The sequence below is a fragment of the Amblyomma americanum genome, chromosome 1 (genome assembly GCF_052857255.1).
Source record: "Amblyomma americanum isolate KBUSLIRL-KWMA chromosome 1, ASM5285725v1, whole genome shotgun sequence".
NCBI lineage: Eukaryota > Metazoa > Arthropoda > Arachnida > Ixodida > Ixodidae > Amblyomma > Amblyomma americanum.
In genome coordinates this window covers 260,648,964-260,663,469 of record NC_135497.1, presented here as the reverse complement: position 1 = coordinate 260,663,469, position 14,506 = coordinate 260,648,964, and the positions used below count along the sequence as shown (strand labels likewise).

General features: G+C 46.6%; 1 protein-coding gene across 2 annotated transcripts in view; it reads left to right on the top strand.

Annotated features, from left to right (window-relative positions):
- Positions 1 to 6,003: 6,003 nt before the first annotated feature.
- Positions 6,004 to 14,506, top strand: part of LOC144115009 (RYamide receptor-like) — a 75,676-nt gene continuing 67,173 nt past the window's right edge. For both annotated transcript variants that reach the window (XM_077649121.1, XM_077649122.1), the window contains exon 1: positions 6,004 to 6,775. In XM_077649121.1, coding sequence (XP_077505247.1) covers positions 6,008 to 6,775 — 768 coding nt within the window. In that variant the 5' untranslated portion in view covers positions 6,004 to 6,007. The remainder of the gene's footprint in view (positions 6,776 to 14,506) is intronic.

Here is a 14,506-nt window from a genome sequence, read left to right as displayed (position 1 = left end):
GGGAAAAACTTTTTCAACTTCGAATCCAAATTTCTTTGAAATAAATGCATCTTTCGCTCCCGGACAAGCGTCAACAAAGCCATGAAATGCCGAAGTATCAGATTTTGCTAACAAAAAAAACTGATAGAGTTCTCCTGAGTGCCCCTTTAATGAGACCAAAATGGTTAAACGCGTCCAAACATTAGTTTTCGAGGTGTGGCGCAATGCCGCTGCCCATTCTGGTGCTGCGCCCGATAGGTACTAAGCTATATCCCCGGAAACCGCAAGTCACGCTTCATTGAGGGCAAGGCTCAACAATGCCAGTGAATCTAGTTTTTTCAGCACGCTTAGTGAATCGCAGGAGGCGTACAGTCATTGGCTGCCATCTAGTGTGGAACCTCCCACAGTTACACGTTAATCTCAGTCATAAAACACCATCCTTCCGTGCGCTACATTAAGCAAGTAACCTGTCAAAACGATTCGTATGATGTTGGCAGCCTTGCGCGGGCAATGAGCACGTGGGTGTCTTGCTGTGCCTTTCAACGATTTGTAGCACGCAGTTCTTGTTCGTTCGTTTGTTTTCACGTTCTGTATACGTCAACCTGTGAGCATGCTTTGTGCAACTGTGCATTAATTCGATCGCGCGTCTGTATTCACTCCTAATAACCTGGGGTAGGTGCTAACTTCACGTGACGTCACTGCATGGCAGACGTAATAGCGGGACGGGCAGTGGCCGCGCGGGTAAACGCGAAGCTGCTTTCCGTCGTAGCGTTGGTGACCGTTGTCACGTTGAAAGCTGCCTCCGCTCACGTATAGGGGAAGACGTAAGAGCGCTCAGCGCCAATTTGAAGCAAGCATCACCGAAGGCCTACCGACGCGCTTGAACAAGAGCGCGCGGAACTTAACGAGTGACCGTTGCCCGTTCACCAGCGACGAAGTGTCATTTGATCTCAGGCTTACACTCAGACAGAGCTGCTCTGATATATAAAACTACACTGTATGATTGCGTTCAGCGTGATGTACAACATGCCGCGACGGTGGCAGTGCTGCGGTGCGCGTTATAGTAAATGAATGCGGCGCGTTGCACAAAATGAAACTCAAGCGGAGACGCTGCAGAAAACTCTGCTCTTTTAATTGGCAGCTAACCCGATAACTTCAAAACTCTTAAGCGCCACAACTGTAGCACTGCTTCGTGAAGTGAGCTCGGCGATCCTACACCGCATGCAGGTCGTAGCAAAAGCGGGTGCATGTACCTTAAGTCCATCGCCCATGATCGCTTGAAGGCGAATAAGTCCCTGGAAGCCCACATACGTTTAACTACTGGCTTTGATCGAACGCCCCAGCTGGTGCGTCGATGTGAGCGCGGCAGATACGACGAAGCCATTCGTTGCAACGCTTCGTCTACAGCTCCAAAGTCCGGCTGTACTGGCTGTGCATGGCTTATGGGCAAGGGGAAAAGGCTCCCTAGCTCTTTCTGCTCCCTCGCCTCAGCCAGTATTCAGATGTAACCAGTTTGTTGCAGCCGACCCCAGCTGAGATGACTATCTGCTTAGTTTCTCTAGCTGCATGTTAGGCGAAGAAACAAGACCACCTAAGAAATGACAGGAGAGAAAATAAAGCCTGGCTGGTTTTTCTGGTTGTAATGCTGGACTATTTCTTCGCGTACCTTGCGGTAGCGCAAGGTGGTTCAATGAATAAATTGTGCGTAAGTACCAGATGTGCCTGTTGTTCGGTATCCGTGCAAAATTCTTTCCTCAGCTGCAGTGATTAAAAGCATGCTGATCTCTAAATATCGGGCATTTAATTTACCTCACGAGAACTAATGCCGACCTATTTTCCTTCAGCGAATATATTCTCATACAAAAGCGCAATTTAAACCACGACAGTCTGAGTGCTCTTAAGCACGAAAGAAGAAGAATGAAGAGTACGTCTTATAACAACACAGTCGAAAAATGCTTAACACCCTATATATCGAGATTTTATTCTCAATAAACACTTTGTGTCGTTTTAAATGAGCTTTTGATATCATTACTATTCTTTTGGTACTTTTTTTCCAAGTGTCGTCCCAGAAGCCCTTTTAAAGTACACTGTTTATCAAACGAGAAAAGCAGCAATATACAGGCGGACCCAAACAGAGGCGAAGAAGCAGCAAAAAAAAAAAAACAGCCAAAATATAAAGCTGGGAAAGCGACATTCGCTTCGTGAGACTTCGTGGACCCAAAAATTAAAAGGTATTCTCATTAAGAAAGCGAGCAGTCCCAGTCCAAGAAAGGCGGATACGCGATGAGCGGGAAAAAATAGAAATTAGAGATAAATGAGGGCAGGGAGATATCGGCGTGTTTGAAATATCGGACCACTTATGCAGTCAGAGAGAATTTTGCGTGCACAGGCATTGCGTCTCGTGCAAAACTTTTCTTCTTGTCTCCTCTCCACCTCCCTGAAAAGAAAAAAATCGATAAAACCCTGCATTGCACATCGATGGCATCCTGGGACAGACTGCAAAAGATCAATATTGGGGCATCTTGAGCGAACACAGTATCTCTTTCAAGAACTGACCAAACGCCCAGCTTTCAAAAATGAAATGCCGAAGAAAAGCGCGGGAAAACTGCAAAAAAAAAACAACTTAAAACTCGAGAATGTTGCAAATAACTCTCACGGAAAGGGCGCGGCTCTTCTGCAAAGTAAACTTTAGTTGAGCATTCGTTAATAATAAATTCAGAGAGCCTGGTCTTGCGTGGTAAATGGGGCGTACTAGAAGAAAGATGTGCTCCCCCCCCCCCCCCCCAACCCCCCAAAAAAAGAAAAACAGAGTGAAGTTCCAGGATGAGAGGAGAGTTGCGCTTTGTTTCCAAGGAGTTACAAAATTCCATGGCAAGGCGATGTTTGCCGTACACATCGGAAGGGTATAGAAAAAAAAAGACGCGTAGAGAGGTCAGGCTCGCGCGCTTGCGTGATTCGTCAGCGTACTGTCGGTTAGCTCTCTCTCTCTCTCTCTCTCTCTCTCTCTCTCTCTCTCTCTCTCTCTCTCTCTCTCTCTCTCTCTCTCTCTCTCTCTCTCTCTTTCTATTGCACAATGTATGGAAACTAAGCGAATAAAGCTAACAGCGCAGCACGAAGGAAGGCAGACTTTGCTCCGGTGATGCTTAAAGAGGCAGCGACCACTTGCGCCCGCAGAATTTTTTGTGTTTACTCTGTTTTTATTTTACTTTGACTTGGTCAGTGACTATAATACTTTTGCTTCTGCATTTTTCGGAATTTCCATTTTTATCCGCGGCTGTTTAAGCACGACCGGCTTGAAACTCCTCTGCTGAGAGTCTTGCAGAAACGTCGAAGGACCCTGGCGATGGACTCTGCTGCAGCGCTGGGCCGCGTAGGCGGCGACCTTTGCGGCTTTATTGCGCGACACCCGGCGAACACATAGCGCCCACATCGAGTCGCATATGTAAACAGAGAGCACTTTTCAATATTCTTCCACATTAAAGATACAAGCGGCCCTGCGTGCGACGCATATGATGAAATGGGCCCCCATCTACAAAAGATAGTCATGACCTGTTGCACCGAATGGCTCGCGCTCGTCTTCAGCAAAGCTTTCTGGAGAAGAATCTCACGAGTCAACTGCCAATCCAAATTTCATGTCTACTTTGGGCTTTACGTAGCCGCAGCCAAAGAATCGCGTGCTTCTTTCATCCCCCCCCCCCCCCTCTCTTCCGTTCTTGCCGCCAGACCTGTCTTAGTTCGACGTCAGTGGGTACAGTAGGGCGCTTTCGCGGTTCTGAAAGGACGATGACACCTGCTTGAAGGCAATATGCTTGAGCGACAGCATGTGCACGCGCTTGAAATACGCGAGTGATTAAAAATGGGTCATCTCCTTTGACGCATATCCTCTTCAGTGTCTTACACTCGTGACATGTATACGCGAAAGCAAATCCTAATGGAATTGCTCTGCGGAATATTTGTCGGCTTTGAAATCCAAAAGCAGGGTCATTGTCGGCTGTTTGTGGCGCGGAAGACACGAAGCCCTTCCATATTAATTTCAGCGGTTGTTCTTTGAAGTGCACCTATATTTCAGTACACTCGTGCGTTCTCGCGTCCAAAAAAAAAGTGTGCAGGCGTACGTGCGTGCGTGCATATGTGCGTCTGTGTGTGCGTGTGCGTGTGTGCGTGCGTGTGGGCGTGGGGGGGGGGCATGTGTGGTAGGGAGGGGGATACACTGTAAACTGCAGCGCTTACCCATGTCTTAAAGAAAGGGAATAGCCTAACATTATTTTTTGGTCGTGCGTATCCACTGTGACTGTGACCACTTCACGTTGTATTACTTTTAGTCGGTAGCGGGACGAGTAGCAACATGTTGTCTTTATTGACACCGTTCACAGATGCCCTATTTCGACCATTCAAATATTTCTTAATTTTCAGGATTTTCCTCGCTAAAAAAAGTCGTTCTTTTATATAGCGATTACCCTACAGAACTCTTGCGCGAAGCCGGTCTTCTAACCATTCAAAATCGCACCAAATTCCTGTGTCTTAAATATATTTTTCTTCTTTTAAACGATGCATTCCGGGCTAATAAATATAAATATGTGAGCTTTTCTGAATCTGCAAATTCAAGAACAAAACACAGTAAGCACTTGCACGAACACAGATTCCATAGTGACACGCTCAAATTTTCCTTCCTTCTTTAAACCATCTGAGATTGGAGCTTGCTGCCGAATGATGTCAGCTGCACATCTCTAGATGCCTTTTCAAACGGCTTGCTAAACCTAGATTGGGAGTGAGTGCCGTGATTTCGATTTGTTTGCTTTTTGTTACTTTAAGTATTTATTTGATCGTAAAAGTGTTTTGTTGTTGTTTCACATCCTCCAGGGTAACCAGAATGTAAGCATTTTTAGTCCCTTTCCTGCAATAGCCTCCTGCGTGAGTCTGGCATTATGTTGAAAATAAATAATTAAAATAAATCAATAAATAAACAAATAAATAAATAATAAAGTGCGAAAGAAAAACTTCGCACAGTAGTATACGACTCCTTTGTGCGAGTAATCACGTGCAGAAGTAACATCGCGGAGAATCGAGTACTTAAACCAGCTAGACATAGGCATGTGTGGAAAAGTAAATTGTGAGTACAGACGAGCTAGTCGGAGCAGGCGAAAAAACTTTTGGTTTTGACGACCTGCAACGGATGAACAACTGTATCCGCTATTACATTCAAAGCTTGTAATGTTCTCACTACACTAAGGACATCCCTTCCTTACTTTTAAAAGTCAACAATGTTTCAAACTGCCCAAAGGCTGTACTAAATGGGTGGCTAAAATTAGCCTCGCATATGTTCTGCGCCTTTCGCGGGTAACAGCACTTGCTTGATTAGCAACTTGCGCCCTTCGGTGAAGTCCGAACAGTTACATACAATACGCAGAAATCTACCACGCTTTCCTTCATTAGATTATTTTTCGATACATTACTTCTGTATTTCGAACTGTGTATTTTGCAAGTATTGAGGGTGGCAATAAACGGTGATGCAGGATCACAATATTCCGGTGTTTTTTTTTCCTATCTTCTTTCAATCCCTCCTTTATCCCTTCCCTTACGTCGCGGTTCAGGTGTCAGCCGAGATGTGTGACAGATACTGCGCCATTTATTTTGGCCAAAAATCAATTTTCATTTTTTCATTTTCAAGTATTGTGCATGTCCCACTATTGCTTATGGCTAGCTAGAAGTATTGTGTAAATAAATAAATAGGGCGTTTCTTAATGTTAGGATAATAACACCCTCACTCTCGAGCACGTGTGCTCGTGTTCGACACAGACACACACACACGCACGAACGCACGAACGCACGAACGCACACACAAACTATATGTTCCGGCATAGTTTTGCATACTCCACTACGGTTATTATTATTATTGGGTACAGTCATCGTAACCATCATCATCCGGGGCACTAATTTCGCCCAATTCAACCTAAAGCACTTCTGCAGCGGGCTTGCTAGAGGATAATCTCTCTTCCGCAGAGCGACCTGCCCGTCTTCCGCTGGCACCATGGATGGCGTGGAGGAGTCCCGATATGCCGAGGAGGAGGCGGGCGGCACCAACTCGAGCTGGGCCAACGACTCGGAGGCCGGCAGCTGCGAAGTGTCCCCGGAGGTGCCGCAGGGCATCCAGGCGCTCATGTACCTCATGTACATCGCCGTGTCCATAGCCGCCATCGGGGGCAACGGCATCGTCTGCTACATCGTGATCGCCTACCAGCGCATGCGCACCGTCACCAACATGTTCATCATGAACCTGGCCATCGGCGACATCCTCATGGCCTGCCTCTGCATCCCGTTCACGTTCGTGTCCAACCTGCTGCTGGGCTACTGGCCTTTCGGCGGCGTCATGTGCGTCCTGGTGACGTACGCGCAGTGCGTGACCGTCTTCATCTCGGCCTACACGCTCATCGCCATCTCGGTGGACCGGTACACAGCCATCGTGTACCCGCTGCGGCCACGCATGACCAAGCTGCGCTCCAAGCTCATCATCGCGCTCGTCTGGATCGTGGCGCTGGTCACGCCGCTGCCCACGGCGCTCGTCACGCAGCTGGTGCCCCACGTGTGCGCCAACAGCACCTACTACTGCCAGGAGCAGTGGGGCCGGCCCGAGCAGACCGCCGTGTACAGCATGGCGCTCATGATCCTGCAGTACTTCTTCCCGCTGCTCGTGCTCATCTTCACGTACACGCGCATCGCGGTTGTCGTCTGGGGAAAGCAGACGCCCGGCGAGGCCCAGGACGCCCGCGACCAGCGGATGGCCGCCTCCAAGCGAAAGGTGCGTACCAAGCCGAGTGAATGCCAACCAACCACTTGCGCCGGTTTCGTGGTGTTCGCTGTATATATGCATGCGGCGTGCGAAACGTGACTTGAACTGTGTGGACACTAGCTAAAACTACCCGATTTACTCAGTTGTTTTGGCAACAAAAGGTCGCTTGAGGCAACCGCATCAGCTAGTTTTGACACTTCGTTCATTTACGCTGTTTCTTTAGACGACATCAGTATTTACGACTTAGAAACAGACATCGCTGTTAAAGTAACGACCTTTGACACAAGTCTTCACAACCGAATAGTCTGCACAGGATGCCCTGCATTAGCCTAAACTGGTTCCTGATTTTTTTTTCCTACTTTAGGAGTACCACCTCGAGCAATCATTGTTTTATGTTTCCTCCAAGGCATATCGTCTGACGCGACTCATTATCTACGCAAAGCCTTGGAGAACAAATGATGCGAGCCTTCATTTCTGCTCCGAACACGCTCGATGACCGTACAAGAAAATTACCAGCTTTTATTGAGCGTGCCACTACGAGACCCAGCGCCCCAAAATTTTCTACCCACGGTAGCGCCGCATACTCAACAAACCGCACGGACATTGCAGTTTTCGTGTTTAAAGACACGTTTTTTCAACGCTGTGGCTGTCATTTCACACATTTTGATGTGAAGACATCCCAGTTCCAGTGAAGCTGCAACCGTGCATGCACCTACCAAACCCTCAGTGTGGCGCGTGCCAGGCTTGGCGCACCAAGCCCAGGAAGGGCTACGTCAGAGCAGCCGCAAGCCACTCTGGGCGATTGTAGTCGAGTGGATTTCCGTATGACTTCCGTTAAATCCACAGCGGCTATAAGCTTTCAACGGTACATAAAAAAAAAACCGGGTGCCCTTAGCAACCGGCACTGGTTCTATATACTCCGGGATCTATTTTTGATCTTATGTCACGTATGAAACACGAGTAATGCTGTGAAAAATTTATGGCTGCTTCAGTTTTTTTTATATTACGCCGGCACAATCATGATCGTATACTTACAGGTCTTGCTGAATTGTGCGCTGTACTGCCATTATTTTGAAGGACTGAAACGTACGCATATGACACATAGAGTGAAGACCACAGTTATCTAACAATTCTTACGAGGAAGCTCACTAAATTAATTTTCTTTGAACAATTCCCCCTTTCTGTCAGGTCACCCAATTTCCGTCTGTCTCTTCGGAATGTTCACGTCACGCAGATGTCTTGTGCGTCGGACTTTAAAAGTGCTAGCTTCTGCGGTACACGTAAAAAAAATGTCTTTCCTTACTCTAAGAAATCTCTTCTCCTAGCAGACGGGAAAACTGCCTCCCGTACGAGAACACGAATTTTCGGCCATTGTTTGCGGTGCACAGATGAAGTAGGCTTCGCAAGTCAAAGCTGCAGGAAACATAAATCAGCCCGGTAATCAACGCCCTTTATTCCTTCGCAGCAAGACCCCATACTCAGTGCACAGCAGGTAGTGGACAGTACAAAAAAAAATGCGTGACACAAGCGTCCAACACTGAATTTCTTAAAAATACGCCGATAGCTTCACGGTCGGCCTTATAAATTTTCGAGTTACTCTTAGGCATTTCTGCCACCCTGTCGACACACTATTAGCGAGGGTAACTCTGTTAACTTTCTGCAACATCGGCGCAGCAACATTATAGCAGTAAAGTGACAGCAATCCCTAAAAATAGCTTGGGAAAATCAATAAGTGGCGTGGGTTTTTTTTTAAGAAAGGCTAGTGCCGTGGGTATTTTTAACAAAGGCTCACAAATATTTCGGAACACGTTAAGATTGTATATTTGTCATTATTATCACTTCAATCTTGTCCGCAGTGTGTGTACGGGCTCTTCTATAAGTCCTAGTAAATATCCACACTACAAACTAAATGTGTGCGCACGAGAACATTGCCCCCGTTTCCGTTCGTGCGTATATGCTTGTATGCGTTGCGTGCTAATGTACACGTGTGCGTGCATGTGTGCGCGCGCGTGTATGTGTACGTGTGCGTGTGCGTGCGTGTGTGCGTGCGTGTGTGTGCGTGCGTAAGCCCAGCATTATCGGTCAAAATTTTTAAAAATTAGAAAATTGTAAGACACTGGAAATATTGAAGGTAATGGTCCATTCTTCTTTTATGGAAAAGATCTTTCTTTTAATGTGTTTCCGTCGATCGCATCGAACAGTTAAGACTGCCATACAAAACGAATGGGGAGTGTTTTTGAAGACCGAAAATCGTTAATAGAAAAAAAAAATAGAAGACTGCCGCCGGGTGATCTGCGGATATATTGATTGATGTAGTGAAATCTTACAGTATATGGAAAAACTGCACTCGTAAACGGTTTCCCGCTCAAAAATGATTTTGTCTAGAAATGCTGGGTATGTGCTCGTGCGTGCGTGCGTGCGTGGTTGAATGCCCCACGCGTGAACTTGTACTATTTACTGGCTCACAGTGGTTATGAGAAAACTTTGGCGAAAGGAAATGGCTACATGGATCGCGCCTGTCATCAATTCCGTGTTCTCGTAGCTGTGTGGAGTCTCTTACCCTCGAAAAGTCGCTCGTAAACATGCCAAGTTAAAAAGAACAGTCAATGTCGCACAAAAATTCCAACTTGTCCATTCATGCCTTCAAATTAGAACAAAGAAAGTGCGACAAGTGACGGCATTCGGTCGTGCTTGCTACATGCGACACCTTTTGGTACAGGTATCCTTTTAGTTTTCAGCGCAATTGCACTACAGACGGCGGTGAGTCAAAACGACACGCAGGGGCGCAAAAAAATCTTTATACGCACATAAAGTCAAATACTGACTAAAAAAACCAAACGGATAGAGAAAGAAACATTTTTGGAGAAAGGCAAAATCGCGCGCAAAGCGGCGTTAAAAAGTTGTGTACTGCGATCAGAAGAAGTACACTACATTCCCTGAATAGCTGGAATTAGAATTGACTAGAAATAAGCCGCATGGTGCGGGCACGCAATAGAGAGAGAGAGAAAAAAAGAAAAGGTGGTACGGGAGAAAGGAAGATTTACCTTGCCTTGTCCGGGCCTCAGATGCAGCAATTAAATTATTCTGAGAAGGGCAACGCGGCTTTGGCGTGAAGCCCGGGGCAAACCAAGATTCGCCAACGGGAAGACGGAGCAGCAAGACTGAAGAGCGCGTCGTCGCAAAAAGGTTAGAGGACGATGGTAGCAAAAAAAAAAAAGAAAAAAGCATTCTTTGAGTGCCCACATTTGTATTTAATGAAAAAAATTCATCAGAGTGCGCCAACAATGCAATCCTCCTTGTTCAGAGTAATACCGAGAGTTGACCGTTTTCATGGAGTTCATTCTGCGCTGTTCAAAGCAACCTCGCTTGACTGCTTGCCGCGCGGCAGGGTTTGGGCTAGTTTTTTATGCGTCGTAGGATTGTAAAAGCAGTCCAAAGGCGAAGACAAGGGAAGGCGGACACACGGTGCTCTTTGTAAGAGCGTCCGTCTGGTTGTGTATTCGTCTCTTAAGCGCTTTGACAATCCCACAATGCTTGCTACGCTTAACGTTAATTACCGCATATAAGCAGTACGCTTACAGCTGGGCCAGAGGGCATTTAAAGTTACACACGAAGCAGAAATTTGGTTCCAGTCTTCTTTTTAGCCTGTTCATTATGGTCAACTTGGCTTTATAGGTAAATGTGCTATTTTCGTGGTAAGAGGGGCACCTCGAAAATTTGATGGTTAAAATAATACGTGCCGGCTCTCTATTTCACCTTGCAAAGCATGAATAATCTTGTCTTGTCTCTAAGTGGCGCTTGGGTCGATGCTTTGGAACTTGTGAATGCGTCTGACAACTAATGGTGAAACATCTGCATCACTCAAGCAAAGACTGCAAGAGCCACAAACGTCCGCTTAGCTACCGCATTCGGATAACGAGTACGATATAACAGAACTGTCCTTCAAGTCTACAGGAAAAGTACTAGCAGCTTTGTTATAGACAGGATCTCTAGTTTTCCGTACTTTGGCGCCCCTATCGCGAAAGCGCTTATAAACCAGCAAGCGGAAATGATCCCAAGGCTAGCCCCTCTTCGAAAGCTGCCCCTGCTATCCGGTGGCTAGTTACTTCAATGCGGGCAGACCGTGCAAACGTAGCCGTGCAAACGCACACGTGGCACTCGTGCATGGCGCAAGCAGTGGATTTTATGATCGTAGTACATTTCCTCTATTTTACGCAGTACGCCCCCACTACTCAGCCGAAACGAAAGCACTGTTACCAGCTTTGACGGCATCGTTACTGAAGGTCTGCGGGAGGTCTTGGAGCTTACGTCAATACGTGCAGGCCAGCGTGCACGAATGTGGGGGGGGGGGGGGGGAGCGGGGGGGACCTCCTGGGATCTTCGAAATCACTGAGCCAGAGACACTAACACTGGGCGGTCCGCACAGTCGTTATTCTGTCAAAGTTGACAGGCGGCCGCAACACCGGGATTTCACCATCTACTCGCCTGGTTCGAGCTCGGGGAGCTTGTGTATCTTCGCAAAGCGCCAGTAACGAGCCGTACGTGGTGGGAAAGTGGGCGGCTCTGGACTGCCGCCTTGTTAGCAAGCGACAGCTTTTGCAAAACACTGGCGCGCAAGTGAGATCAAGAATGCAAACAAGGCGCAACTACAACAGCTGCAGCTCAAATCTGGACGGTTTTGGCAAAGACGACTGAACTTGCAGTCATTCAATTTCAGTCATCAATGCTTCCACAACTACGGCTGCCCAATGGTCTTCTGCGAAAGGGAGGTTGAAAGCCTTGGCTGAATCGACTGTGTAGCAGGCTATCAGTTTAGGAAAATTAAAGGAACGAGAAATAGAAGCGATGACGAGGTGGGAGATGCTCCAGCGATGGCGCCGAGGCTCCTCCAAACTGCGGCCCGGCTTCTGGGAAGACTGCCTCACTGAACCACACGCTCTGCCCTACTGTAAGTGCTATCTCCCGCCTCTTTTTTTTTTTCCTCGGCCAGGGCCGGACAAGCGCAGCCTTTGTTCTGTGCAATCTCTTTTATTTTTATTAAAGCCATCCACCACACTTACGGTAATTGATTTATCTGGGCTCTGTTTTTGGAGCAGTCCTCCAAGCACTGAGGCAACGTGATCTGGCTCTTTGATGCTCTGCTTTGGCCCCGTGGTAAGAGGACCACACACGGAGAACATTTGATGTGCGTGCTTGGTGGATCTCATGTACTACAAGCACAGCTAACGTTTCCGTGACTGTGAACTATATAATTTTGTCCCTCCTCATGATATCATCATTCACTCAGCGACCCTACAGCTACCGCTCACAGTAGTACGCCGGGAGCAAAACAGTTTCATAAATATGCCTTCCGGTTCATCACACTTTGCGAACGGCTCGCTGGGTCTAGTCGGAAATCATGGCGGCCAACATTACCCAAAAGTTCTAAAATAGAAGACCCGGAACCTTGGACACCACGAGCAGCTTACGGCGTCGCGGTGCGCATGCGCAGAACCCTAGACACTTTTTTGCGTCTTGGGTTCACGTTAGAGGCAAACGCTGTTTTTCTGAGACAGCGTCTTCCCCGCAGGCACTTTGCGCTAGAAAGAAATGTCGGCACCGTCCGGTTCTTGCTTCAATAAGAATTCGCCTCCGTTTGGTCGCTATGCGCCGCGGTAGCAAAAAAAAAAAAAAACTGACAGCCCTTAATGCCTCCACTCAACAACGTGTCGTCCGTGCCACCACGTTTAATCTCTTGAACAGCGTAGTTTAAAATATTGTATCTTCATTTCAAGCTATACCAAGCCTAATGAAGGCGCCTAGCATGGTCGTGCGCCATGAAAATAAAACGCCAGAAAAAGCGAGGCGTTCGAAGAGAATTCCTTGGCTGGCAGTAAATAAATAGCATAAAGTTAGCTGCTTTTGTTATCGAATAATTTTAGAATCTATGACAGTTTGCAATTACTATTCACCCGCGAATACGAAAAATAGGAAATAATTTCCACTTTAACTTAACAGTTTTCAGTTTTAGGAAGCGTGCGAAAATGGTCCAGACTGGATCGAAGGCATCCACGGGGGAAATTTTATTCGTTTAAAAACACAGCGTTTGTTTCGCTTATTACTTCCGCATTGTGTGCTGCAAGAAAAACAAACGTGATTACTGGAGAAAATGTATTTTGCCTTTATTTCTTTTTTTCGCCGTTACGCCGCTGCAATCCATAAGCGCAAGCCTGAAGCGTTTTGTAGTGAGAACCTGCGCTCTAAACGCCATCGAATCGCTGGCTATAGGCGATTTCTTTAAGAGTCCCAAGTGTAGGACATCCCTGTTTTAAACCTCTCCAATCTCCGCTTTGAAAAGTGTCATATGGTATCACATAAATGTGCTCTTGAACAGTATAGTGTGTTCGTTCATTTGCAGTGCGGGCAGTGCGTCAAACTAGACGGAGAAGATAACTGTGTAGTGAGTGCCCACCGCTACACACGATTCTTCAGTAGGCAGACGAAGGAGGAAAGGGCTGTTTATTGCCACGAAGCAAAAATACATTGACCTGTGCCAATATGCAGCGAACAGCTACTCAGAGTAGAAAAAAACGAATCCGGGTGACGGAAAAAATAATAAAAAACGATGAGCCAGAGAACACAAAAAAATATCATGGGGAGAAGAAAAAACGTCATATTAATTACACAGCACTTCTTTCTCTCAGGGGTGGGGGGTGGGGTACCCAGTTCTTCCCATTTTATCAGTCGTTTCACTATGCTTGCGACCAGCATAATGGGCTTTCGCCATACTGTGGAGGACTGGGATGAAAATATACCGGAAAAAGACGTGAGACGCAAAGAAAGATCGCCGAGTTAGCTGATCTGTTGCAAACAAAATTAGTTCACGAAACAGGCTATAAGTGTATTCATAGTGACCGAAGAAACTCCTCTCTATCACAAACCAGTTTTTAAAAAAAAGGCGCAAATAATTTTGCAAACTAGCCTACTACTCCTAAATCCCTTCTCCTTCCCTCAGTACCGTTTTAGTCGGTTCACACTTACATCATCTATTGTAGCGTGTAAGCAGAGCGAATGTGTGGGCACACCGGATATCTCGCGTAACATCACAGTACATGGCTCCAGAATTTAGAAGCTCATTAACAGTAGTACAGATAAAATTTGTTTTGATGCCTTGGTGCACCAACAGCCGCGTTTTGTGAATTTTGTGTTCAGATTTCTTTAGCTCGGGGTAATTTATTAGCTCGCATCGGGCTTGTGATCTTAACCAGGAACGCAGCTGTTGCGAAAGGCCACCATCGCGAGGTGTCTGCGTACTTTTCCTTCTGCCACTTCCCATGCCTTATCTGAAGTTCTCCATTATCTTGGGCCGAGATCGGATTCTACAGCTAATTTTTCTCATATCATTTCGTCAATATATGGCCCCTTCCTACCTTGCTGGCCAAACAAAAAAATTACTGTACGATTTTAAGCATCTGCAGTAAATGGTAATGCGCAGGCATAATTCCTGCACTGGGCCCATATTTAGTAAAAAACATTTTTCCCGTGCGATTCATTCCCTTATTTTCTTTTTCAATACTGGTCAGCCACACTTTTCATACCGTAGTAGGTAGCGGATAATAACGCTTCCTAGCTGTAAGCTATGACTAGCTACCAATAATAAAGCGCCAGAGTAATAATCGAGACAAATAACTGTCAAATAATACGCTTCAAGAAGTGCGCTTCGAAATAATGCGACATGGCGTTCGTGACCAAAATTTTCGC